General features: G+C 45.9%; 1 protein-coding gene and 1 long non-coding RNA gene across 2 annotated transcripts in view; one reads left to right on the forward strand and one right to left on the reverse strand.

Moving 5' to 3' along the window:
• Positions 1–3608, reverse strand: part of LOC138511576 (uncharacterized) — a 132145-nt gene extending 128537 nt beyond the window's left edge. The window contains exon 1 of the long non-coding RNA XR_011280633.1: positions 3387–3608. This is a non-coding gene — a long non-coding RNA (uncharacterized lncRNA). The remainder of the gene's footprint in view (positions 1–3386) is intronic.
• Positions 1–25455, forward strand: part of RGS7BP (regulator of G protein signaling 7 binding protein) — a 567198-nt gene that overhangs the window by 450249 nt on the left and 91494 nt on the right. Inside the window, exon 3 of the mRNA XM_069627344.1 lies at positions 844–974. Within this exon, the coding sequence (XP_069483445.1) occupies positions 844–974 (131 nt within the window). The remainder of the gene's footprint in view (positions 1–843; positions 975–25455) is intronic.

The raw sequence follows: 25455 nt of genomic DNA on the forward strand, positions 1-25455 counted from the left end.
TGGATTTTTGTCTAAAAGCGCGTTCCACGGTGGTCTCGTAGTGCCATGCTTGAATGGAAAGAGTGGAGGATAGCTCAGGTGCAACGTGCTTGTCTTGAAAACAAGACGACGTGGAGCCGGGTCTGTGCTTAGAAATCCCTGGGTATGAAGCAGTTATAAATAACCCATTACATTAAATTACAACTCCCAGGATGCAAAGTACATTCAGGCAGCCCTGGTGACATAGGGCAGTTGGCAGCTCCAGGCGTGGGTTTTCTTTCTTTCCTACTTTTAAGGGTGGACTAGAATGAATAGAGTACAGACTAACATGCAGAAGTAGATGAGCTACCCAGAGCTGACGTAAGGTCTCGGAATCATCAAAGGATCTGTTTCTTTGGCATTGTCTAGAAGTGGGGTGAGGAGTGAGCACGGCCTTCTCCCCAGAAGCCTAGAAGTCCAGATATCCTCTCCTCCACTACCCTGGCCTAGCTGTAATGCCCCATTCTAGTCCTCCAGACTCCAAACCAGCGCCGCTCCTGTATGAAGCCCTGCGTTCAGACCACAGCATCCAAGAGACAAGAACGAAACATGCCCCCGTGTCCTAATGTTTCAAAGGGTCCGTGATGTGAGCTGTAACTACATTTGCAGAAACTCTTTTCAATAAGCTTGTCTCCGTCAATTTATTTAAAAAAAAATTTCACTGAGTACCATAAATATCAGCCAATGGAGCGTTGCCTTAATGATGAAAGCAATTCTTTGAAGAACTGTGAATGCGCTCGCTGCAAAGCGCGAATAAAACATACGTGTTTCCAGGTAGCTTATTAGGGTGGTAACCCCTCTCTCTGTTTTCTTCTGTTGTTGCAGTGCTGAAGACGGCGAGATCCATCCTGAAATTTGCAGACTTTACATCCAGTTGCAATGCTGCTTGGAAATGTACACTACGGAAATGCTCAAGTCAATATGTCTACTAGGATCTCTACAGCTTCAACGAAAAGGTAGTATGCGAAGTTCACGTTTAGGGGAAATAGCTAAATGCAGACATATCAGGGTACCTGCACACAGTTTCAGTAGAATCAGTGGGATGCTAATGTATGCAGATACATGCACAGCTGTGTACCCATTCACATGATTCAGAACTAGCACCCTGGGCGGAGGTTCAGTATCCGGGCTGTACCTAATGATAAAAGCCTGCTTTGTAGGCTGCTCACACCCACCTTCTGTCTCCTTCCAGTCTCGCTGCCCACTGGGCCCTTCAGTTCCCCTGCCGCACCACCCCAAGCATCCCCTACACTTCACCCAACTAATCCTCGGCCTTACATGGACTTTTTACTGCACGCTAGCTCCCCTCTTCTCTGGCTGTTGATCCTACAGTATGGATGTCTTTTCCACGCCTGCTGCACCCTGACATGCAATGCAAATGGATGAGGGGTTCCGCACGGAGCTCCGGCCTTCCATGTCCGTGCACATCCTTGGTGTATTTGTCCTTTCACTGAAACATTGGGGCACATGCTAGCTGCAGCTCTTTGCTTCACACAAGGTCCTTTGCTATACCAAAATGGGTGTTTGGCACCAGATGTTAATAGCCACAACATCCACATTCTGAGGGCCGTACCAGGTGGCGACATCCCACAACCTGTGATAAAGATTGTTGCCTTGATCATGCCTATTTATGTGGACTCCGGGGCATTACGACACAGTCTTGCCCTCAGATTGAAGCATTTTGGTTAAATAAGGCAGGGATAGTTCTACATCAAGGAAATTAATGGAGAACTCCTACACCACCAGCAAGAGGGTACCAGTGAGGCTCGAAGGCTGGAAATGAGCCTCAAAGACAGCAGAGAGACTTCATAGGATGACAAAATACTTGAATTGATCCTGCATAATGGTAATTCTGCTTAGGATGCTTTTTATAATGCATGTTCAGTTTCCGTGGTCGGCTAGGCCGACCTGGCAACCATTTGCTTAAATCCTCATCCAGAACCAAGGCATTTAATGGACTGGTGCTTCAACCTCAGGTTAGGAGCAACCAGTCATCAGTGGATGCTTTCTTTGCCAAGTTCCAAGCCCTCATGTATTCAGATCCAAAAAGGACGGAATAAAGGAAGGGTTGTGGAGCAAGAGTGGAGCCTATCGATACTCTACTAGCTAATTTCACACTGGTGTTGATCTAGGCATGCAATTCCACAAACATTGAACATAGCTTCATAGACTTTTAATTTGTCCTTGGGAACGAGAAGAGTTTTCTCATTGGCTGCCAAACTTGCAAAGTTAAAGGTCCCTTGATCCATTGCAATAGAAGGTTTCTTATTCAAATTCGATGCCTGCAAGGTCACATACTTTACACAGCCATGGCCCTATAGATCCACTGAAGGGCATGCAAGCATGCTGGTCCTTGAAACCAGGTTCAACATTGCTACAGTCATGGTGGGGCGTTGGAGGCTAGGTACATACTTAGGCCAGACGCCAGGTCTATCGTCTCAAAGACCTCCTACCATAACAGCAAGGTTCTGCTGTATCTTCAGAAGAAGTGATCCAAAGAGTCATGGCTTCCCCTGGTGTTCCCCATTCATGACAGTCTTTCAAGTCGATTTTAAAGAATCTGCTTGGAAGCTAGTAAGCACAGAAAATACCCTTTGCACAGGGAATTTCAATCCCACATCGGCTCTGCCTCATTTGTTCTTCCTGCAGCTGGTCTCCCAATCCGACACATTAATGTTAATACCTAGATCATTTAAATTTGGTAACAGATCTAAATCTTGATTTTACATTTTGTTGGTTCTTTGGCGTAGTTTGTAAAGGTCTCATGCAAATATATTGTTGCATTACCACGGCATGTCCCTTACATTCGAATATGAAGTACCTAAGTCCTTTCTTGGAGGCATTGGCCCACGCATCACTTTTAAAAGGACCCTCTCCCAGAAATCTACGGCACCAGTAAAGTTTCCTATTGTATTGCGTGATAGTTGGATCCCCCACAGTGACACCATACCATTGAGTAGGACACGCCATTATTTCATTGGAGCGCACTCCCTCCAAGTCCTAACTGTAAACATCATCGTGGGCGGGGCAAGGATATCTTGTATTTTTGCTATCTAATAAAAGGGACCTTAAAGGAAGTGGCTTTGCCTGGGTCATCTGCACATCCAACTAGTCTGGACCCTGATCTGTATGATATTTGAGCCAGCAATGCAACGCCAGCATTGTAATTGCTCTGTAATGATTTAATGTACTCCTACATCCTATTACCTTTCCTCCATACTTATTGGACATTCCCTTCTTCAGGACAGGACTGGAGTGTTTTTGGTAGCACCACAATTATTTATTTTACCACTATTCTTATGCAAAGCTGCACAAATACACATCATTGGACTTTGCCTCCCCAAGCACCGCCTCTGTGCCTCACTCACCTCTCAATGCCTTTCTCTGGGCCTTCGGGATCAGATATTTGCGATACCAGGCATTTTTCTTTTTACAGGCTTCATTTTTGTCCTCCACATGATCGTATCCCCTCATTTTGGGTGTCGCAGTCGATTTTCCTCCTGCTTAGCTGTAACCCGTTGGTCCTGCAGGCGTCACTACGTGGCAGCAGATCCATTAATTAATGTATTTATTTTATTTATTTGTGTTTTTAGTTCATTATTATAAACTTTACAATAAATGTTCAAATGGAGAAAAGCAAGAAAGAGAAAAAAGAGAACCTATTAATAACTATACTTAATATATCCAATTAAAAATAATAAAAAGAAAAGGGAAGAAGATAAATGGAAAACAATGGGAGTAAGGAAAATACAACATGTCCACTGCTGCAGACGACTCATTACAGGACAATTATCACCGTCATTATTCCCAAAATGTATTTCAATTCTTTGACATATATGGAGAAGAGCAGGATGAGTTGCCACAGAATCAGTATTTAAACAATAGCTCCAGAATTCAGTCGTCTTGATTGATTGCCAAGAGTAGTCATGTAAAGAGGCCCCAATCTGGGGCACTCCGTGAAGGCATGCCTCACTGATTCCATATTCTCATGGCATTTACATATACAGCAATATCTTGCATCATCCGTAAGACCCAATCACATACCCCAGATAGATCATAGAGGTAGATGGTTTATCCTAGTCAGAAGGCTTAACTTACGCATCACTGGATAGGGGCATTGGACAAGGTATCGCTGAGGTTTCAGTAAAAGGTGTGAAACTGTACCAAAAGGTGAATAATTACTCAGTGGGCCTCGTTACGACCCTGGCGGTGACGGTATGAATGGTGCCGGTAAGGAACCAGCACCGTTCATACCGTCCCGCCGCATTACGAGTCCTGCTGGCGGGTTCCTGACAGCCCGCCAGGTATGACCTGTGCGACACCCACGAGCATAACTCGTAATTGCACCGGCACTGTTATCAATGGTGCCGGTGCATCCATGCTCCCCACCCCCATTCTGCCTTATTGGGCAGAATGGGGATCAGGAGGCTGACAATACCGCCACCTGCGGATGGGCAATTACCGGCCCATTCATCTCATAATGGGCCGGTTATTGGCCAATCACGGGAGGCGGTGCCAGTAGCGAGCATGGCAGTAGCCAGTAGCGAGCAGGCCCCAGTGGGCCTCATTTTGAGTAGCGTGGTAAAAACGGGGCCATTACCGGCATGGCGGAACGAGCAGGTCCGTGCTTGTATGACCCTGCTAATAGCGGGTGATTACGAGTGCGCGAGCATGCGCAAACCCCTATGCTGGTAATGACCATACCGGCATGCCGCAAAAGGCCCTCCAACCCCCCGATAGCGGCATCATGGGATCCGCCGATACCGACACCGCATAGGAGGAACCCCTAAATACCGACCCGTTAATACCAACATGCTAATACCGATTTCATAAAACCAGACCCGGAAATAACGTCATCGCATCGGAACGGGAAATGGCCCGGCGGCCATCTTTAAAAATACAATCCATTGCCATCCTCCATAACCACCAGTTGATACCTGTTGAGCACTGTGGCAATACCTTGAGGATGTCCAAGGCTACCCAGAAGACCACCGGATGCGTAAACAGCGGTTCTCCGACGCAGAACTGAATATGTTGACGGACACTCTAGCTGCACACCATACCTCATAAAATCACACGATATGAAGCGTGAGGTCCAGCAGAAAAAAAAGGAAATCTGGCAGGAGGTTGCCCGGAAGGTGTCGGCCGTGGGGACAACCCCACGTACTGTCAGCGACTGCTGTAAGAGGTGGGATGACCTCCGCTTGAGGGTCCGCAAGATAATGTCAAGCAACAGGAGGGCGGCCATGGCCACAGGCGGGGGTCCCCACTCTCCCGCAAAGATGATGCCCTGGGAGGAGACTGCTAGCAGCTTCATTGATCCTGAGTCGATTGAGGGATTCGGGGAGATGGAGATGGGTGCGGCATCATCCTCAGAAGGAGGTAAGTGACCCTGCACAACCCTGTAGGGGAAACCATGACGTAGCACAAGTGATGTAGAATAGAGACTAGGCAAGGCAATGTACGTTCCTACACCCACATCAACATATCCAAGTCCAGATTGCGGCCCAAACCCGGCCACACAGAAATGCATGCTGAGTGCCAATCCCATAACCAACAGACGGCCAACACACCTGGACCGTGCCCATGTAACACATCACACAAACCCCAAATCAACGGCATGCCCCCTGCTATGCAGTGAATGCCAAAATGCCCCCTCAGAACACCCTGTGTGACACACCTGTAAGACATAAATGAATAGATGAATGAACATTGAACAGCACTATTGTATGCCTCTGGCATGTGACACCATCACTGATGCCCTGCATCTCTTCTACCCCCCAGGCACCGATGAGGAAGATGACAGGCAGGAGAACACTGGGAGGGCATCCACGTCGCACCAAAAGAAAAGGGCCACCGCCAGCTCCACCTCCATGGCAGACAAGCAGCCAACACCCACAGGCAGTGTGCCTGAACGAGTGGAAACACAGCCGACAACACCTGCTGCCAGTGTGCCGGACACACATCAGACCCAGCAGCCCACACCGACACCAGTTGTAGGGGAGTCCCTACATACGCCAGCAACCACCGAGGATGACCAGGATACCAATATGGACCTTGAGGGAGTCACAGTAGTGACTTGTCCACCCACCCCAAGACCCCCATCCAGTCTCCAGCCCCATATAGAGCCCTCACCCACCAACAGCACCTTGGATCCCTGCCTCCGAGACTCGGACCCGAGCTCCATCGAGCAGGAAAGCACCCAGAATACAGGCCCCGTCAGTGCACCACACACCACTGCAGCTCCCACCAACACCCTGGAGTCGCGTCTGTCGAGGGTGGAGGCCCGACAGGAGGCCATGTTGGACCTCCTGCAGCAGTACATTGCCGATGGAGAGGACACAAGGCAGGCAATTGCAGCTGCCATTGAGGGGACAACAGCGGCCATTGCAGCGAACACAGCCGCTGTGAATGAATCAGCTGTGCTTATGAGGGACTGCCTGGGGGCAGTGACACAAGTACTAACTTCTATCCTGCTCCACATGCAGCGGCCACGCCTTGGAGCAGGCGTGGAACCTACCTCTGAATCATCTACAGCCACCACACATGCATCCTCAGTTCCCACCAGCCCTGTGCGCCAGACCCGGAGGAGTGCACGGTACTCCGAGATGCCACCCCTGGACAGCAAAAAGTCCCGGAAGTAGTGTGGGCAGACAATGGGAGTGGGACACATGGTTGGGGGTGAAGGGGAGCATTTCTTGTAGTATATTGGGGGTGTTTTTGGGGTTTGTTGGGTGGTATGGGAGTTCACTGGGGGGTTTTGTGGTTTGTTGGGTGGGTATGGGAGTTCACTGGGGGTTTTTGTGGTTTGTTAGGTGGGTTTGGGAGTTCACTGGGGGTAGGGGGAGTGGTCACATTTTTTCCTGTTTGAACAAATACACCCGTTGTGTGCAAATAATTCAATGGCTGGACATAGTTCATTTTGTGTATATACATTTAATGTGTGACGGTGTTCAGTAGCCAACTCCCAACAATCCCTGTGTGCATGTCCACATGAACCCAGCGTGTCAATGACACATGTATATCATAGTCCCTGTGGTTCAGAAGTATTCGTGAATCAGTGCTTGGCGTACTGCATGGCCATCCTGTGCATCACGTACTGGCAGGGGGACTACTTCACCTCTGTCTCCATCCTCATCATCCTCACCCGGTGCATGCATGTCAATGTCAGTTGGCAGTGGTACATTTCTCCGGAAACACATGTTGTGCAGCATGACACAGGCCATGGTGATCTTTGCCACCTTCTCAGGACAATATAGGAGTGCCCCACCAGACCAGCTTAGGCAGCGGAAACGCGCCTTCAACAGGCCAAAGGTCTGCTCAATCACAACACGGGTACGGGTGTGCACACGTTGTACTCCTCTTCATGGATGTTCTGCGGGTTCCGCACAGGGGTAAGTAGCCACGGCCTCAAGGGATATCCTCCATCTCCTGCAAGCAAATACAAATAGGTGTGTGTCACTCTTAGCTGCCACCTTAAGGAAGCACAGTCATGGCCGCAGCTTTTTGGTGTGGGCATGCACATGTCCCTGTATGTATGCAAGATTGTTACCTAGATGCATACTATACTGCTATGAGGTGTGGTAGTCTGGATGGCGTTCAATAGATGATGCAGGGTGTAATAATGCATGCTGAGGCGGATGTATTGTGGTTGTATGACAATATTTGGCCTCCCATTGATGCTGTGTATTCTACACTGTGCATGGTCACACTAGCCACATTGGCACAGTTGCAATCCTGTTCAGTCATGCATTGCTTGACCTACCCATGGTGGCCTGGTCGTGGCTCTTACTTGTTGTCTTCAATATGCATTTATGGTCAAATTTGTGCCGGTGATGTGTCATGTTCGGTTTGGGAGGTTCAGGTCAGGAGTGTTTAGCTTTGCAAGCATTCTCCAATCACCGACAAATGCCACCCAGCTGGAGTATGCATCCCCCCTTCCCACCCAGGGGGAGTATGCATCCCCCCTTTCCCACTCAGGTGGAGTATGCATCCCCCCCTTTGCCACCCAGGTGGAGTATGCATCCCCCCCTTTCCACCCAGGTGGAGTATGCATCCCCCCTTTCCCACCCAGGTGGAGTATGCATCCCTACACATCAGTACACCAAAGCACTGCCATGGGCCAGTTGGCCAACTCACAAAGCAGCCAGGCACGTGGTCCAGCATGTCGCTCCATGTGATGGGGTAGTGCGGAGTTGCGCAGCACCATGGCATCATGTGTTGATCCAGGAAATCGAGCGCAGCAATGTGTGATGATCTTGCTGGAGTCACATACCATTTGCACATTGATGGAGTGGTATTGCTTGCGGTTGCAGTACACCGCCTCTATGGCTTGGGGGACTACAAATTCCACATGGGTGCAGTCCAGGGCACCAACACAATTGGCCATGCCTGCAAGTGGATGGAAGCCTACTTTGGTGTCGGCTATCTCCTGGGCAGTCTGTGGTAGGGATATGTGGGTGCTTGCGTGCTTCAGGAGGGCATCCAGCACTTGGTGCAGCATGCATGAAAATAGTGGTTTTGAAATGCCATGCAGCTGACACACTGTGTGTTGATAGGTGCCTGTGGCCAGGAAGTGGAGCACAGACACCACCTTTATTAGCGATGGGATGGCGGTGCGTATTTCTATGAGGCTTGCAGTGTCGTTGTGTATCATGTCCACTATGGTGGTGATGGTGTCCCGATCCAACCGGTACAGGGTGTGGATCTGCTCAGGGGTTAGGTTGAATGGCCTGGGTCTGATGCGAAGGATTGGTGGCTGCCTACGAGGCACTGCTGGCTGTGCTGGTGGTAATTGCTGGGCCTGTCTCGCCCTCCTTCTCCTCCTGCATCTCCTCTGTGCTGCTTGTTGTTGCTGCTGTAGTTGTTGTTGGAGTTGGTGTTGTTGCTGTAGTTGTAGCAGTATAGCGCCATAATTGCAACAGCTAGTGGTAGCATTTTGGTGTAGGAAGGGGTGTGGTGTGTCGGTGTACTCCTTTTATGCTGGGCCAGACTCCATTGAGTGCACCTGTGGTGATTGTGAGCACCTGTGGCAGTTGGCTTGATTGCTGATTGCTGTTTGTGGGTGGTCCGCAATGCCTGTATGGCCGGCATCATGCAGCCCGTGATTACCGGCTTCTGTATGCCAGTATTTGCATGTCCGCGTGGGTTGTGATGTCCTCCTATTACCGGCATGCCGGTATTTTCTCCCCGAAGGGGTGCGTGTACGTGCATATGCCGCTATTAGAGGCACCGTTATTTGGAGTGCCGTTAATAGCGGGTTGCTGGGTCATAATAGACCGGAGCGGTAAGCGATGCCGGTAATCCTTTACCGGCATAATTTTTCCCTTACAGCCAACCTCGTAATGAGGCCCAGTGTCTCCAAATGCAAGTAGTTATTGGTCCAGTCCCACCTTGTTAACCTTCTAACAAAAGCATCCCTCACAGCTTCGAATTGTTGGCCTTGCGTAAAATCTGGGAACCAATCTAGTGAACTGAATAACCTCAGCCCTTTAAGATGAGTAGCAATTACCCTGGAGATGGATGGGGATGCAGAAGTTGCTCAACATCAACAAATTCGTTTGATCCTCTTAATCAACAAAAGTCATAAAAAAATGGTACTTTTATATTCAAAACTTGTCATCATTGGCGTTGACCTACGTCACTACCAACATCATCCTGTGTGGCAAACTACAGAACCTATTACTAACTATGATAGGCTCTGAGTGAACCTCTACATATACGATCTATACTAGTATGGGATAGTAAGTGTAAGTGATAGGCTTCTTAACATCAGGTGGGACAACTAAGCCCTTCCCTCAAAATGGCCACTATGGATGTCACTAAATACACAACGTCCCATTGGCTACACAAACTATAGGACCCTTAATTACGCGGTCCCCTACAATTGGTTGGCACTCTAACCTCTGTCAGTACTTTTCCACCTATGTCTAGCAGCATGCAGATTGGACTTCCAGGTGCTGGGGAGCTGATCTTACCGCAACTTCCCACCAATTAGCATATCAATCTATCATCACATCAGTGGTCAGCGTAATCAATTAAGCTTTGAAGCTCGGCCTTGAATTTGTTCTGTACTGTGGAGAAACAGGGGAGTGAAGGCACGCTCTGCCCGCGTGGGTAGGTGTGAACATCTTGCTCATCCAACTTCATGCTTCCACGTGACTGTAGGCCATAATTTTGAGCTTTTACTGTCTTTTAAATACTATTTCTTAATAGACATCTGACGTCTTTCATGTTTTGTTCATGCCTTCTGAACAGGAACTGTTCTTTCACATGATTTTGTATCCAATGCTAGTTAACTGCATCCTGATAAGGCCTTGGCTTCTTGGCTTGACTTCATGGTTCATTCAGTCTCGTCTTTCCGAGATTCACTTTTAATACATGTGTTTTCTTACTGCGCCACACTGAACAAGAGGCCTTCAATTTTTTAGTCCAACTCTGCTATAACACGTAGTGGAAACATCCATTGTTTATCCTTAATGCATTTATGTATATAATGGTGCATGCCGCAATCTATTCACTATAAAGCCAGCCTTAAAAATACTTTGTCTGCTTGCGTTTCTTTTGCATCTGTACACATGTAAACTTAACTGGATCTCTTCATCCATTTTATGGCATAAGCTTCTTGACCTTGATCCCAAGATGTCACTTATCCTTGATACTTTCTTAATGCCTTGTATAATATCTGCATTCTCTAGTCTCTGTATCTGTTGTAGTTAAGTCAACTCTGCTCTGTGGGACTTTACCATTCGTCTTGTCCATTCATTTGCTCTGCTTCTTCTGGGATTTCATTCAAACGGCCATCATATTTTCTTCCATTGTTTATCCTTAATGCATTTATGTATATAATGGTGCATGCCGCAATCTATTCACTATAAAGCCAGCCTTAAAAATACTTTGTCTGCTTGCGTTTCTTTTGCATCTGTACACATGTAAACTATACTGGATCTCTTCATCCATTTTATGGCATAAGCTTCTTGACCTTGATCCCAAGATGTCACTTATCCTTGATACTTTCTTAATGCCTTGTATAATATCTGCATTCTCTAGTCTCTGTATCTGTTGTAGTTAAGTCAACTCTGCTCTGTGGGACATTACCATTCGTCTTGTCCATTCATTTGCTCTGCTTCTTCTGGGATTTCATTCAAACGGCCATCATATTTTCTTGTATGCTGGTTTTCTTAATGGGAACCTTGCCTCCAGGATTCTCTTAGGTATCAGTATTTTCACCGGTACCGCACGTGTCTCACATCCTGGCTCCCAACATATAGGCAAGACAGCTGAGGTGGTTGAGTTGGGGGTACTTGGCTCCTCCTCTACACTAAAATGCAACATAATTAATTATTCAACTTCAGGAAGTAATGCTTACTACCATGGGCTTCTAAGCTAAGACCACCACCAATCACTGCCAGTAATGGGCACTTAGGTTTTATTTGTGACTTAATAAACAAAATGCTCAGTGTCTTCGGTCCTAGACCTCTCAGAGAAGTTAGATCTAGCCCGAGGTGCAAATAATCCATGGGCATGGATTGGGGGAGGCCCAAAATTCTTCCTCAGTAGGCCCCCTCTAGTTTATTGAGTCAAGAAAGGTCCTGCATTGCTAGAGCTTCTAATCCATACAGGATAGAGTGGCAGCACCATTGTTTGTACAAGGCCAACATTCCAGATAGGGAGCATCCTGCATACTGGTTTGCAAAGTTACTTAATAATGCTGTCCGCTGCATAGCTTTCCTTATTTTTGCAGTGTTGCTCATAGCATGCAAGCTACTGTTGGCGATCTCTAACCCCAGGTATTTATACTATTCAATGTATTCAATTTCTCCTAGATTGGTGGACATAACCGGTCTGCTAACCTTCTTGGAGGAGACTAACATAACTTTGTTTTTTCCCAAATTGATCTTCAACTTATTCTCGCGGGCATAACTTTATAGCACATTTATCATCCCCTTCATATCTGTAAATGTCTGGCTAAAGGTGATCAAATCATCTGCCTAGAACATTGCAGATACTTTGGTAGATCCAATTCTTGGGGGATATTTAGCGCAAAGATCCAATTGTGCTATTAGGTCTGCCAAGAAGAGACTGAACAGTAGGGGCACCAAAACGCACTCCTGTTTTACTCCCCGGTTCAAAGACATAAAATCCAAGAGCAGGCCCCCATTTCCCAGTCTAATGCGAGCCGAGGTATTACTGTGGAGCGCGATTACAATATCCAAAAACCAAGGCAGACAACCCATTGCAGCAAGCTTCCTCCATAGAATTGAGCGAAATATCAGGTCAAATGCTGCATTGAAGTCTGCATAAGTGATGTTAAGTGTTGGATTTTGCTTCATGCTAGCTCTCAGGATAAGGGCGTCCAGGATACAAATGTTATGATTTGTGCTTGCTCCTGGGCGAAAGCCAGTCTGAAATGGATGCAACAGATTATGCTTTTCAGCCCATGTCTGTAATTCAGTAAGCACATTGGACGCAAACACCTTGCCCGTGACGTCTAACATGGACAGGAGCCTATAATTCCCCAGGCAGAGCTTGTCTCCTGCCTTGAAGACTGGGGCCATCAATGAGGTCTTCCAGGAGTCAGGTACTTTACGCTCCTTACACACTTAAGTAAATAGATGAAATAGTATTGTGGACCACCTCTCCGGGTCTTGCTTTAATAACACAGCCGTCAGCCCCTTGGGCCCTGGAGCTCTGGACTTCTTCAGATTCCTAATACTTTCACAGTGACATTGCCAATCCAAGACCAGAGGACAGGGTTTCTGTTCCCTACAATAGGGTTCCTTCCACCACACGGCTGCTTCCACACAATACATTCTCCCCCCAATAAAACGCTTCCAGTCCTGATCAGCGATTGGATTAATTACAAATGTGCTCTCGTCACCCCTTGCAATTGTTAAGAGCTTCCAGATAGTGTGTGTGATTCCACTATATAAGACACCCATCATTTTCTGCCAATTCAAATTTTGCATCCTGGCTTTGTGCCTTTTCAGCCAATTCCTGTAGCCGTTTTTCGGTTTCTTAACCTCGTTTACATGATTATTGATATGGCTGGTACGGCTATTTATCAGCCGTATTTCCATCCTAAGTTTTCGTTCGCTGCCTGGGTCGCTAGGTCATACAGGCGTTTTCCTGCTTTGTCAAAAAATCCAATTTGGGAGTGCCGGGGATAATTCCCGCTTTATGTTCCATATTAAAAAGCCAGGTTTCAATTTCAGCAGCTGTGGATTTGAACAGATTTAAAGGGGGATCTGAGGCAAGGGAACATCCAATGACTCAGCATGCCTTGTTTATATTTGCAGTCGACCAGATGATACGGTTTCCAGTGTGATTTACACGGGCTTCCCCAATCCCCAAGTCTCTGTTCACTTTTTACATGTTTAAAGTCAGACACATTTTCCAGCAGAGCATGACTTCCACAAATGTTATCAATAGTAGCAGACTTAGTTCCCATCTCCCATGTACATTTTCCAGGAGATCGCTCAATGTCCTGCCATTTGGGCATGTTAGTTCCCAGTCAGATAGAAACAAAGCCAATGCATGCCCTGCCTATTACGTCTTTTCGAGGCCGTTGTCCTATTCTGGGCCACATTCCGAAAAAGACCAATCGGCAGGGTCTCACCACATCAAGTGCTCAGATCTGCTCCCAGTAATATGGTACCTCGCTCACCGCAGGGGCCCCAGTCTGTAATTATCTCATCAAAGCAATCAAAGATCTCACTGGTTGTGGCCCCACCCGAGGGGTCAAAGATGTTCAGGAGCAACATACGATACATTGCTACAATCTATCTTGGGGGCACCACTTTAGAGCACAGGTCCGAACTTACTCCAATAATCAGAACCCCCAAAGTTCGACCTTTTGGGCCCTTTTCTGCAAGTTGTTGGTATATAGTATACCCATCCAAGCAAATAAGGTGCCCATAACCAAGTTTCTTGCAGCATACCAATCTTGAATTTTAGGTGCCAAGGTAGAGAAGGGCCCTTCACAAAATGAGAGTTGCCCCGTGTATTCCAGCATGCAATCTTTAACTCTCAATCTGTGTTTGGCCCTAATTCTCCCAAGATACCTTTCAGATAGTTTCAGCCGTTTCCATCCCGTTGTATTGTCATAGACCTCTTGGTTGTTTCCATGCGGTTTGCTGAAGCATCTTTGTACGGGTAATATAGTGGAGATTTAGCATGTACAACAAACAGGCGCGATGATTCGAGAGGCCCTGTCAAGCTCGTATCCAAGATGGGGTATGGACTCTTTCTGCGCTCGTATCATTGTGGCAATTCCAGGGAGAAGGCAGTGAATTTTAGTCATATGGCCATGATTAATCCCCAATGGCTGGATGAATTCAGAGTCTCTTGTTTGTAGCCACGCAAAGATGGTATTTTAGTAAACAGTTTCAGCAAGTCAGACCGATTTATATTAAGTCGTTGGAAAGTATTTGGCGCTTTCGGGACTGTTGACACTATTCGTGAGTCCAATTGTTCACTATGCACCTTTTTACTCCCCAGCAGTAGATATGTTTTCCTCATCTTGCCTGCTTGAATGTTACAGCGCAACGTCCCCCCTGGAGGAGTGCTGGTGCCTCCAGTTTCACTATTGGGACTCCATCAGTTGATTCATTGTTATTGATCCCTTCTTGTAACTGTCAGCTGGTTAAAGTTCCTGCGACTGATGCAAGCCTTCTTTCGGGCTCTCTTTGCTTTAGTTTTGCCCAAGACGCATGACAAGATCGTGCAGTTCATTTGGGTTTGACTATTTTCTTGTATCACCCTGGGGCACTAGCCTCATTTGTGCCCACCAGGCTTTGCTGTCGAATTTGTCTTTGCCTTTATTTTTGCGTTAAGTAGCTTAGAGGAGACACAGGAGGGGGGGAGAGTGTGATGGAGCTGAGATACTTTATGGTAAGTCGGGGTCTTCTGTAGTAATCACTATCGGTAGTTGTACATCCTCGTGATTAGGCACCAGCCCGACCTTTGCTTCCCCTCCAGTTTGTGATGTTTGATCTTTCATCTGCATATATACTTGCTGAATGCATTCCCCTTGTTTGAGTAGATCTTCATGGACCCCTCCACACAGTTTTAGCAAGATCTTGAACGCAAATTACAGGACATCGTTATTGGCCGACATCATAGAGTTGCTCGTGGATGTAGAGTCAATCAGCTCTGAAATTCCTTGGCTGCCGTCACTATGTTTGGCTTCGTTATTACAAGAAGTATTTATGTACAAATTCGGAGATGCTCACAGACATGGATCTGCATAGTGCACCAGTTGTTGAGATTCCACATTACCTACGAGTACAGGGGCACATGCAGTAATGTTTTGCTGCGCTATTTGAGTGTCTTTAGGTGGGCGTTCAATATTACATGCAGAATAATGTAGGTCCAAGAGTGAATTATTGTCAGTATCGCCCAGGGAGTTCATAGTAGTTTCTTTCTGGAGCCCCCCCAACTGGGTATCACGTTCTTTTCCTGGGCCCTGGTCATCCGTTCTAGGGACCACATCCTGAGCTCGTTTGGTGAGGCGGAAAACGCCGGAATTGTATTTGACCTATTTTCAATAGGCGGCACCGACACAACCCCTGTTCTTTGTGGTCTAGTTCCTTCCGTTTCACTCGTCGTGTCAGTTACATGTACTATGCCCTGCTTTCCCCTGCTAGCTTTTACTTGAGTTTTTAAATTTACAGAGGTTATACTTCCTCGTGTTAGGGGGTACTTTAACCAGCATTATTAATCCGCCGGGAGCTCGGAAGCTAGGGCTGGGGTGGCCTATTTTTGAGAGGGAGATGGTCTGCACCAGTATAGGTCACTCTACCTTCCGCTCTGCGTTCCGCGGATCAAATGGCTTTGAAGGTCCTCTGGCACCGGCTGCACACAGTGACCACTCCCCCACACAGAAGACACTGAAGTAATACTTGCAGTTAGGAAAAAAGTGTAGGGACCACGACAGGACCACTTTCACTCGACTTTCTGCTCTGAGTGTCTGGAACCAGTGCCCCAGTGAGACGCCTGGGTCTATTGTGACACACTTTTGGTTCGCGCTTTAGTCATCAACTTCGTCCCTGGGAGGAGGTTTTTCATTGCCTGGATCGGAATCAATTTCAAGACTTCAGATCAGAGTAAGGCTGTGACCGGTAAATTATTTCTTTTATAGATCACTCTGGGTTTAGGATCTCCACTCAAGGACTTCTCCAGAGGATCCCAGGGGCATATGTGGATGCCCGAACTGGATACCTGAGGCTCCCTGCTCAGGAGCTAACGTTGATACCAGCAATGTAGAGAATCTCCACTTAGGGGCTAATGATAGTACAAACAAGGCAGAGGATTTCCTATTGGTGGCTAACAATACCAGAGCTCACTCCGTAGTTTACCGAAAACTTCCATCGGTGGCACAGAGGTTCCACCTTAATGGGCCAACATTGCCAGGACTCTTCCAACGTCTCCTTCGTTGAGGGTTAATCATATTACGTGGCCAAAAGGAGTTCCCACTTCAAAGGATAATAAATCACAGACTATATATCGAGAGGACCAGAGTCTCCTAAGACTGTTGCATCCAGTCAGGCTTACTTCAGGAAAAGCGTCTGTTGTGACAGAGTAATTCACCACTGGAGTAATTGACTCCTGTCAAAATATCCTACAAATTACCGGAGTCAGGTGACACCACAAGTTCAGAGTCTTCCTCATCCATTGTGGGTTCATCTGGCTCACTACATGAGTATACCCTTAGCGCCTCTGGGGTGAGTTCCGTTTGATCCAAGAGGAAAATGGTCTGTACCAACACGGATGTTGCTCCCGCCAACCGTGTCTTTAGCCCCCAAATCGGCTCCACTGTATTATGTGTATCCATGGCTGACTACACTGCCCTGGCAACCATTCTTTTGAATCCCAATCCAGGCTTAAGGCATTTCAGGAATTTCTGATTCACCCTCAGGTTAGGAGCAATCCTTCATCAGCGGATGCTTTCTTTGCCAAGCTCCAAACCCGCATGCAGATTCACCCATACCCATGGAAATGGTACCAGAGTAGCCTAAAATAGTCTTGATAATGGTTCAACCTCTTCTTCCAATACCTGTATCTAAGGACCTGCCTTCAGATCCCACAGATCATCACCCTCTAGACTTCTACAGGATCATTTCATTACAGGCTGGTGGATTTTATGGGCTTTCTGGATATTCTCATCCCAGAATCTCCACCTACAGAAGCTACTATACTGGCAGGAGCCATTTCAGTAAGAGAGAGAGAAAGGCCGGGTGCTGACCAACAGTAAGAAGTTCCCGTTGAAGAAAGAAAGGTCTGGTCAAAACCTCACTCAGTTACTCCCAGAAACAAAATATTGATGTGAGGTATTGACTGATGCAGGATGAACAAGTCTCATGGAGTCCTTGTCCCCAACCATCCTTTTGGAAAGTGGCATCTGTCACGTTACATTAGAGACTGGCTTCTTCCTTTGCTTCTGCTTCAAATATTTTAAGTGAAGAATACCGGATCCTGGAAGCTGCAGCAAGTAAGTTTACGCTAACTCTCTACTGCACTTACGCCAGGCTAATGCTACAGCTTTACTGGCAGCGTCTAATGAAAGATTCTGAAGAGATCTGCCAGAATTTGAAAAGTTGATTCCATCTGAACATCTTGAACAGTTTAAACATGATGTAGCGGATACTACAGTGGTTACCCAGGTCCTTCTAGAAGCATCGGCTCATAACGTGGACGCTTCTTTGAGGGGAGTCGCCAGAGGTGCGAACATCTGTAGGCGGCTGTGGCATCACGCAAAAATGTTTGCAAAGAAGATCCTTGATCTCGCCATACCACAGATGGTTAACTTTTAAAAAAGAACAAATACACCCTCACTAAGTCTCACTGTTAAGACACAGGTTTTCAAATCTGAAATACACAGGATACAGAATACAATGCCTTAGATTCTTTGGAAAGGATTCAGACTGGTAGCCGAAAAAGGATACACTTGGCGTCTCCTTGTAACCATATGATGGGAGAAGTAGAACGTAGTGCAGTCAATGAAAACCTTCTAACTAATGCCACTCTTGACTGGTAATGATACAAGTCAGAGAGAGTAATTAGAGGGAAGGGCGTGAGTGGACCAAGTTTCACCAAGCTGTAGACAGAGAAAAATATGTATCAGGATAGTAGACTATTGAGAAGGACAGTAACAACCTATCTATTAAGCACTAACCTTTAGTAAGCCATTTGGAAGTCCAAGGAAGTTCGAGGAAGTCCAGGGAAGCAACGAAAAGGAAGGGTAAGTGAGGAAACGAACCCGTACGGAACGAGGGCCGCACTAGAGCTGGGTTGGTGCACCCAGGAAAGCGTCCAAAGTTCAGTGCACTAGGTAGGAGAAAAATAGGAGGAGTAGGTGAAGAACTTGATCCAGGAATGTAGTCCTTTAGCTGAAGATTCCTTATTAGGTTGGAGCAGATGGAAATGCCACATGGGCACGTTGCTGTAAGTCCCGTGTAGAACCTGGCTCGGAGTTGCAAAGTGTCGTGTGGGACACGACGAGGAAGCAGCGTGATGTTAGGCGTCGCGTGGAAGACACGGCTGTGGCTGGATGACAGGATGCTCTGCAGGTAATTGGAGCGGAGTGTTGTTTGGGGCCGCGTAGGAGACACGGCGTTGACTGGAGACTCCGTGGGGAATTGGAGCAGAGTGTTTGTATGGTGCCGCGTAGGATACACGGCAGAGACTAGATGCTCTGCAGGGAATTGGAGTGGAGTGTTTGTATGGTGCCGCGTATGAGACACGGCAGAGGTTCCGTATAGAAAACAGAGCGGAATGCCAGGGTGTCGCGAAAGAACGCAGAATAATCACCCCGTGCAGAGGAAAAAGGCAAGGAAATAACGTCTGCTCGATAACAGCAGAAGTGAGCTCCAGACTCAATTACGCCAAGTAATGCGATCAGAAGCACCGGTGCTTAGGATCTGATCAGCTAAATGGTGTCAGCTGATGTACACCTGACCAACGTGTTGACGAGACGTTGGTCAGGTGATCCTGGCTCGAAATCCAAGAAGTGAAATGGCATGCAAATATGATCGTAGCCCCGACCTTAACTGCTCCTCCCAGATAGCTTCCATTGTGTATAGAACGGTCTAGCCGTTCTGAAAGCCGAAGACGCTGGTAAGCGGGAGTGTGTAGGGATTGTGAATGAGCCAGATGATGCAGGCACAACACTCACCTAGCTAAGTCTCTGTCAGTGTTTATAAAACTGTCAATTTCTAAGCAAACCTCTCCTTTGCGGTTGGACCCATGATCATGCTCTTTTTGCAGGATGTCACAGGTTCCGGGAGAGAAAAGCCAGGCAGTAGGACAGCAGGTCTGCCAAAGAAAAAGCAGCAGAAGTCCTCGGCTCGAGTGCTTTTTCTACTTCTCTGACCCAACTTCTAAGCCTCCCCAGCCTTAGCTGAGAAGCCCAATAAATGATGGGATGGATTTTTCCCACCGTATGCCTGTGGGGGGAAGAATTCCCTTCACTTTAGTTCCTGGCGGACCACAGCTTCTGACCCATGAGTGATTTCAGTGGCCAGCAGGGGGTTCAAATTACTCCACACCCCCTGGCCTCCCTTCCCACCCTACCCTAATACATGTTGGATCCCCTTCCTTTAAGGAAGAGATCTCCAAGTTACATGAGATGAAAGCCATAGAGGAAGTGCTATTCCCGGAAAGAATGTAATGATTTTTTTCGAGGCTCTTTACAGTGCCAAAATCCAACCAGTGAGAAGTGTGCACCATTTTGGATTTGGCGAATTTCAACCTATATCTTCCCCTTGAAAATTCCAAGAGGATCACTCCAGCCCAGATCCAGTCTGCCCTTCAATAAGGATACTTGATCTGTCCAATGGATCTGAAGGACGCTTCTCACCACATCCTGATTTGGGCCCCTCACTGCATGTATATGCACTTTTTTCGGTGGGGGTCTCCACTTTCAGTATTGATTTCACCAAAATGATCTCGGCCTTCCTTCCCCTCCAGGCGGTCCCTGTATATCCTTAATTGGATAAAGGTCTGAAGGTGCTGCAGGCTAAAGTGCATATTTCGGTTATTAATGGTAGTCACATTTGGGGCCATGTCAACTGCGCAAGTTTGAACCAAATGCAAAATCATTTTTTAAGCAAGGTGCCTGGCTTCTCGTCAACCGCTACAGGCGAGGTGGTGAAGATTGAATGGGGAGTTCACAGTATTACTGTTTTAGCAGAGCGCTGTAAGAGATTCTGTTTTATTAAGGTAAATTCGGGATTGGGTGGTATTTTCTTACCATAATTCTTTTGTGGTAAATAGGTGGTAAATTGACCTTACATGTATAGGTAGTTTGGTATTACTCTATTTTAGTGATTATTTATTGTTAGCTTATGTTGGTGGTAATTTTAGTGGTATTTTACTTTGTGGTATTTTCAGAATTACCTTATTTTTGTAGCATAGTGGTGAGCATGTTTTTTTATACTACAACCCCATCATAAAACAAACCTTTCCTTTTTATTAGAATGTCCTTTAGTCGCCTGTAGAGAGCCCCCAGACTTATGACACTTCAGAGAACCCAATGAGTTTATTCAGAGCACCACCTATGGTTTGGGGCTGATATTACAGGCTTATGTACATCCAGTAATCTATGTTTCTGATTTGACACTCCTTCTTTATAGCATGCAAAGAAGGGATCACTCGCAAAACACTTACACACGCCTTTCTACCTTTCAGATATTTATCCACTCTTCCTTGATTACTATTTTAACTACAGTGGTCAATTGGTAAATGCACTACTGCTCTGATATAAACATCACCTCGGTGCTTCCCCTACATAAATGATTCACAGATGCATGAATGACACCAAAGTCTCTGTTTTTTTTTTCATGCACTCTGTATCAAATGACAATTACAAACAGCAAAACATCTTACCACATGATCATTACAGCATCACCTGCAAGATACAAAAGAAAACAGAAACAAGCAGGCATATTGCAAAAACGAATTTAGGTTCAGACACCTTGAATATAGAGAGAAAAATAAACACACAATTGTTTTTGTTTTTTTTCTAAACTCCCTGCACTACTAGTAAATTGTATCAACACACGTTCAGCAATCTATTTTTGTTTCCTCACTTGGCACTAATCTTACCAAGGCCAGTGAAATCTGAAGTCCCCGTACGACCTCGCTCTCTTTGCAGACCCAGACACAGTGCCAAACTCCTTCGTATGTGTGTGGGGAACTGCCAGTTTATTAGATTCATAGCCAGCGCTCAACCCACATGGAGTTCAACATATATGGCACCGTCCGTCTCCTTGTCCCAGCACCAACTGAAACCTCCCTTCTCTTCATTCCTTAAGAAAACTCTAATTCAGCCCTCTGTTGACGTGGCTTATCCACCTACAACCCCTACCAATCAGAACAACAAAAATGTGCCCTGTTCCAGCCTTTGTTTTTCCAGGCAATGAAGACTTCATTTGGAAAGCAACTGTTTCTACTTTCCTTTCCTGCATTTTACAAGATGAAGAAAATAAATACTAGTGTGCACCTCTTCATGGAAAAATGAATTTCAAACTGTGACTGAATTTCATTGTGCACAGAAAACTGCATTATAATGTTAGAGAGGTTGAAATTAGTACTTTAGCAGGGCGATTAGTACAGAATTAATCAGTTATGTATTCTAATGCAGTTTTCACATATGAAACATCCAACATAAAATTGTGCACCTTTTTTTTAACCTGGCAGTACACAATGCTAAAAACGTGTCTGCTGGCTGTTACTGGCTGTCACTGAAATAATGCCTGCAGTTTGAAAAACTGGGCCTGTCTGTGTTTCTATGCTGCATATTGTATGCTGCCAATAAAACCCCATATATATATCCTTACATATGGCTGTATTCCATGCTGCATGTTGCATGGCAATAAAACCCCACATATATCCTTACAGCGCACCTTTTCAGATTTCTTTTTAAAAACACAATACATTTTAAGAACCCTAGCATCACAAATACAGTAGGGGAAATATTTTCTCCTTCAGCCAAGGATAAATATTTGTGGTTTAAAAAGGGTGAAGATGTAATGAGGAAATCTGAATCTCAACGTAGCCTAATTCGGTACTTAAAGATTGAGCAAATAAGTTAGATCACACCGCTATGATGAAGTGTGTTTGCAATTTAACTTCAATTACTTTTTTTGTAGTTTTTTGCTCGATTTGAGCCAAAGAAAGTGTTATAATAATTCTGACGTCTAAAGAGAATGGGAGCATTATCCTTATGATTAGACCCAATATGTTACCATTAAATGGCCAAATTCGTTGTCATGGGGCTACTAAAGAGTGTGCCTGTTGATCAGGTTTTGAGTATTTATGACATTTTATGTTAATTTGTCCTGCTGTCTCTGATCTTCGGAGGCATAATAGTAGGGTGACTAGAGATCTTTTTAAGGTGATTTTACATATGTGTTGTTTTAATTGAGGGTTTATTAGGGTGTGATTTAAATGTTGGGAGTGTTTGTTGAATGATTACATTATATGGTTGTGTTGTTTTAAACATGTTAAAGGAATAGTGCACACAAAAACATTATTGTCCCAGAAGATGGGCAATAATCCAAAACATGCATTAAACATAATTTTAATGGAAGTTCCTATGTAAGCTTTTGAGCAAACGAGGCTCAAAGCGTTTACATGGAAGCATCCATTTTGCCATTTCAGGCAGCTCAGCTCATGTTAAGGTCTGCCCAGGCGGCACTAAACAAGCAGCAAAAGCCCCCTATTGGTAGCTTGTGCTTACTGCAACCAGAGCAGAGCTGCATGAGCTGATGATGCTGCCAGTGCCTTCACTTTCATTTTATGTTTTCGGTGCTCCCCAAGACAAGGGAAGCACAGAAAACATAAAATGAAATGCAAAAAGCAAAGGCGCTGCAATTATAAATACAACAATGTTGTATTTCTAACAGCGGCAGCTTTCGCTTTGAGTCTCCTGGGCTCCCCCGAGTCGGCAAAACCCAGGAAACTCAAAGTGAAAGCAGCCACAGTCAGAAATACAACGTTGTTGTATTTAAATATGCTGCGGTTTTATGTAGAAAGAAAAACGCAGCATTTTTAAATACAACAATGTTGTATTTAGATTTGCTGTAGCTTCAGCTTTGAGTCTCCTGGGTTCCCCCGACCCGGGGGAGCACAGGAGACTCAAAGTGAAAGTCGTTGCAGTCAGAAATACAACGTTGTTGTATTTGTAAATACCGCAGCATTTACAAATACAATGTTGTATTTCTAACTGCAGCGGCTTTTTCTTTGAGTCTCCTGGGTTTCCCCAACTCGGGGAAGCCCAGGTGACTCACAGTGAAAGCCGCTGCAGTCAGAAACACAACGTTGTTGTATTTAAATATGCTGCAGTTTTCTTTCTATGTTTCCCGGGCTCCGGGAAACGTAGAAAGAAAACTGCAGCATTTTTAAATACAACAGCATTGTATTTAGGTTTGCTGTGGCTTCAGCTTTGAGTCTCCTGGGCTCCCTCGACCCGGGTCGGGGGAGCCCAGGAGACTCAAAGCTGAAGCCACAGCAAACATAAATACAAGTTATAAATGCTGCGGTTTTCTTTCTAATTTAGAAAGAAAACCGCAGCATTTATTTTCCGGTGCTTTTAAAAAAGACATTTAAAGGACTTACCAGCAGCAGGTTGTGTTGATCTCTGCTCTCTGGGAAAAATGAAGCAAAAGCCACCTGCTGGTAGCTTTTGTGTATTACAGCTGGCTGGCTTTTGCTTTATTAGTGCTGCAAGGGCAGAAATTAACACAAGCACAGGAGGCTCATCCATTTCACAAAATGGATGCCTCCTAGTGCTTTAAATCCGTGACGTTGAGCCTTGTTTGCTCAAAAGTTTACATAGCAACTTTCTTAATGATTATTTTTTATATATATATTTGATGATGGCCCATCTTTTGAGCCAATAATACTTTTGTTGGCACTACCCCTTTAATGGCTAAGGCCAAATAAACTTGCTTGGATGACTAGTTGGTAAACACAAGGTACCAGATATTGATATTGATATTTTATTTATATCACACTCGTACACAAGGGTCTCAAAGCGCAACAAGGTGAAGGGAGGGGAACAGTGATCTTACTAGGCCCAGTGTCATTGAGCACGCGCAAGTTCATGGGCGAGGGAAAGGGGAAAAGTGCATGGAAGGGGGGAGTGGAAAGTGCCGAGCAGAGTAGAAACAGATAAATAATAAAAAAATAAAAAAATAATAATAAAGGCAACAGACAGTGGTAGTGCACCCAGCAAGTGGCAAGTGCTGGGTTTAAGGCAGCAGACAGGGTATGTCTGATAAGTGCAGGAAGAAAGGGGGAGGGACTGTATGGGTACAGATACAGACCCCAGTGAGAGGGGTGGCCCGGAGGCAGTGCGGGTGGGTGGCAGGGTAGGCAGGTACCTGTACCCGGAAGACAGAGGGTAGGCCAGGTGCATGGTGCCAAGAGAGTACAGATCAGCAGGTGGAAGGGGGCGAAGGCAGAAAAAAAGAGGAAGGTCTTGAGGTGCTTCAGGAACTGGAGATGGTTCTTCTCAAATTTCATAGTGGCAGGGAGGCTACTCCAGAGGGAGACCCCGGCCGAAGACAGAGATCTGGCGTAAGCACAGCACACTTGTCTGCTGGATCTGCTGTTCGATCTGGGCCTGTCGGTCAACTGGAGGAAGTCATCCTTAACAGTCACATGTGACGTTTATCGGCTTCCTTTGAGATACTTAATTTGAATGAATTTTTCCAACGGCAGAGGGAATCACTGACTTTCAGAACACATGCTCCTTGTTCCTGAACACTCACACTATGAGTGTGTGATGGTTGTAGAGCCTACTCGGTCTCATGACCTCAGTAGTACAGTCTCCTCCTCTAGACAGACTGAAAATTAACAGATTCCAGATGACTTTAAGAAAATCTCAGTCTCTGGCCTCTGATTCTCAGAGCAAACAAATTTTGATTCATCACACTATAAGGCAGGACATGATTTGGTGGTCAACCCCTCAAAATATACTGTCAGGTATTCCTTTTGTGGATCTCATGCATCAGGTTAGCACCACTTAAGATTCTTCCCTCATACGTTGGACAAATCAACCTTGTCAGATCTCTGTTCTCAGCAGCATCAGACTCAACACAACGATTTTCTGAAACTAATGGTGATATGCTTAGCTCTAAATACCTTCTTGCCGAATACCCAGAACAAAACTATATCAATAAAAAGAAACAATGCTGTGTCAATATTTTATATTACTAAACAGGACGGCACAATGTCGAGATATCTTACTTCCGTAGCATTTGAGATCTCGGAGTTGACTTTACAGCACAACATCTAGATCCTGGTGGTCCTCGTACCAGGAGTGTCCAATGCAGTGGTAGATTGCATTAAGGGAAGGCCAGGGCCAAATCTCCCTGTGAAATGCTCTAGAGATATTGTGTGCAGACATGATGGTTTACGTTTCCCCACATC

The sequence above is a fragment of the Ambystoma mexicanum genome, chromosome 6p (assembly GCF_040938575.1).
Source record: "Ambystoma mexicanum isolate Mex_15411 chromosome 6p, UKY_AmexF1_1, whole genome shotgun sequence".
NCBI lineage: Eukaryota > Metazoa > Chordata > Amphibia > Caudata > Ambystomatidae > Ambystoma > Ambystoma mexicanum.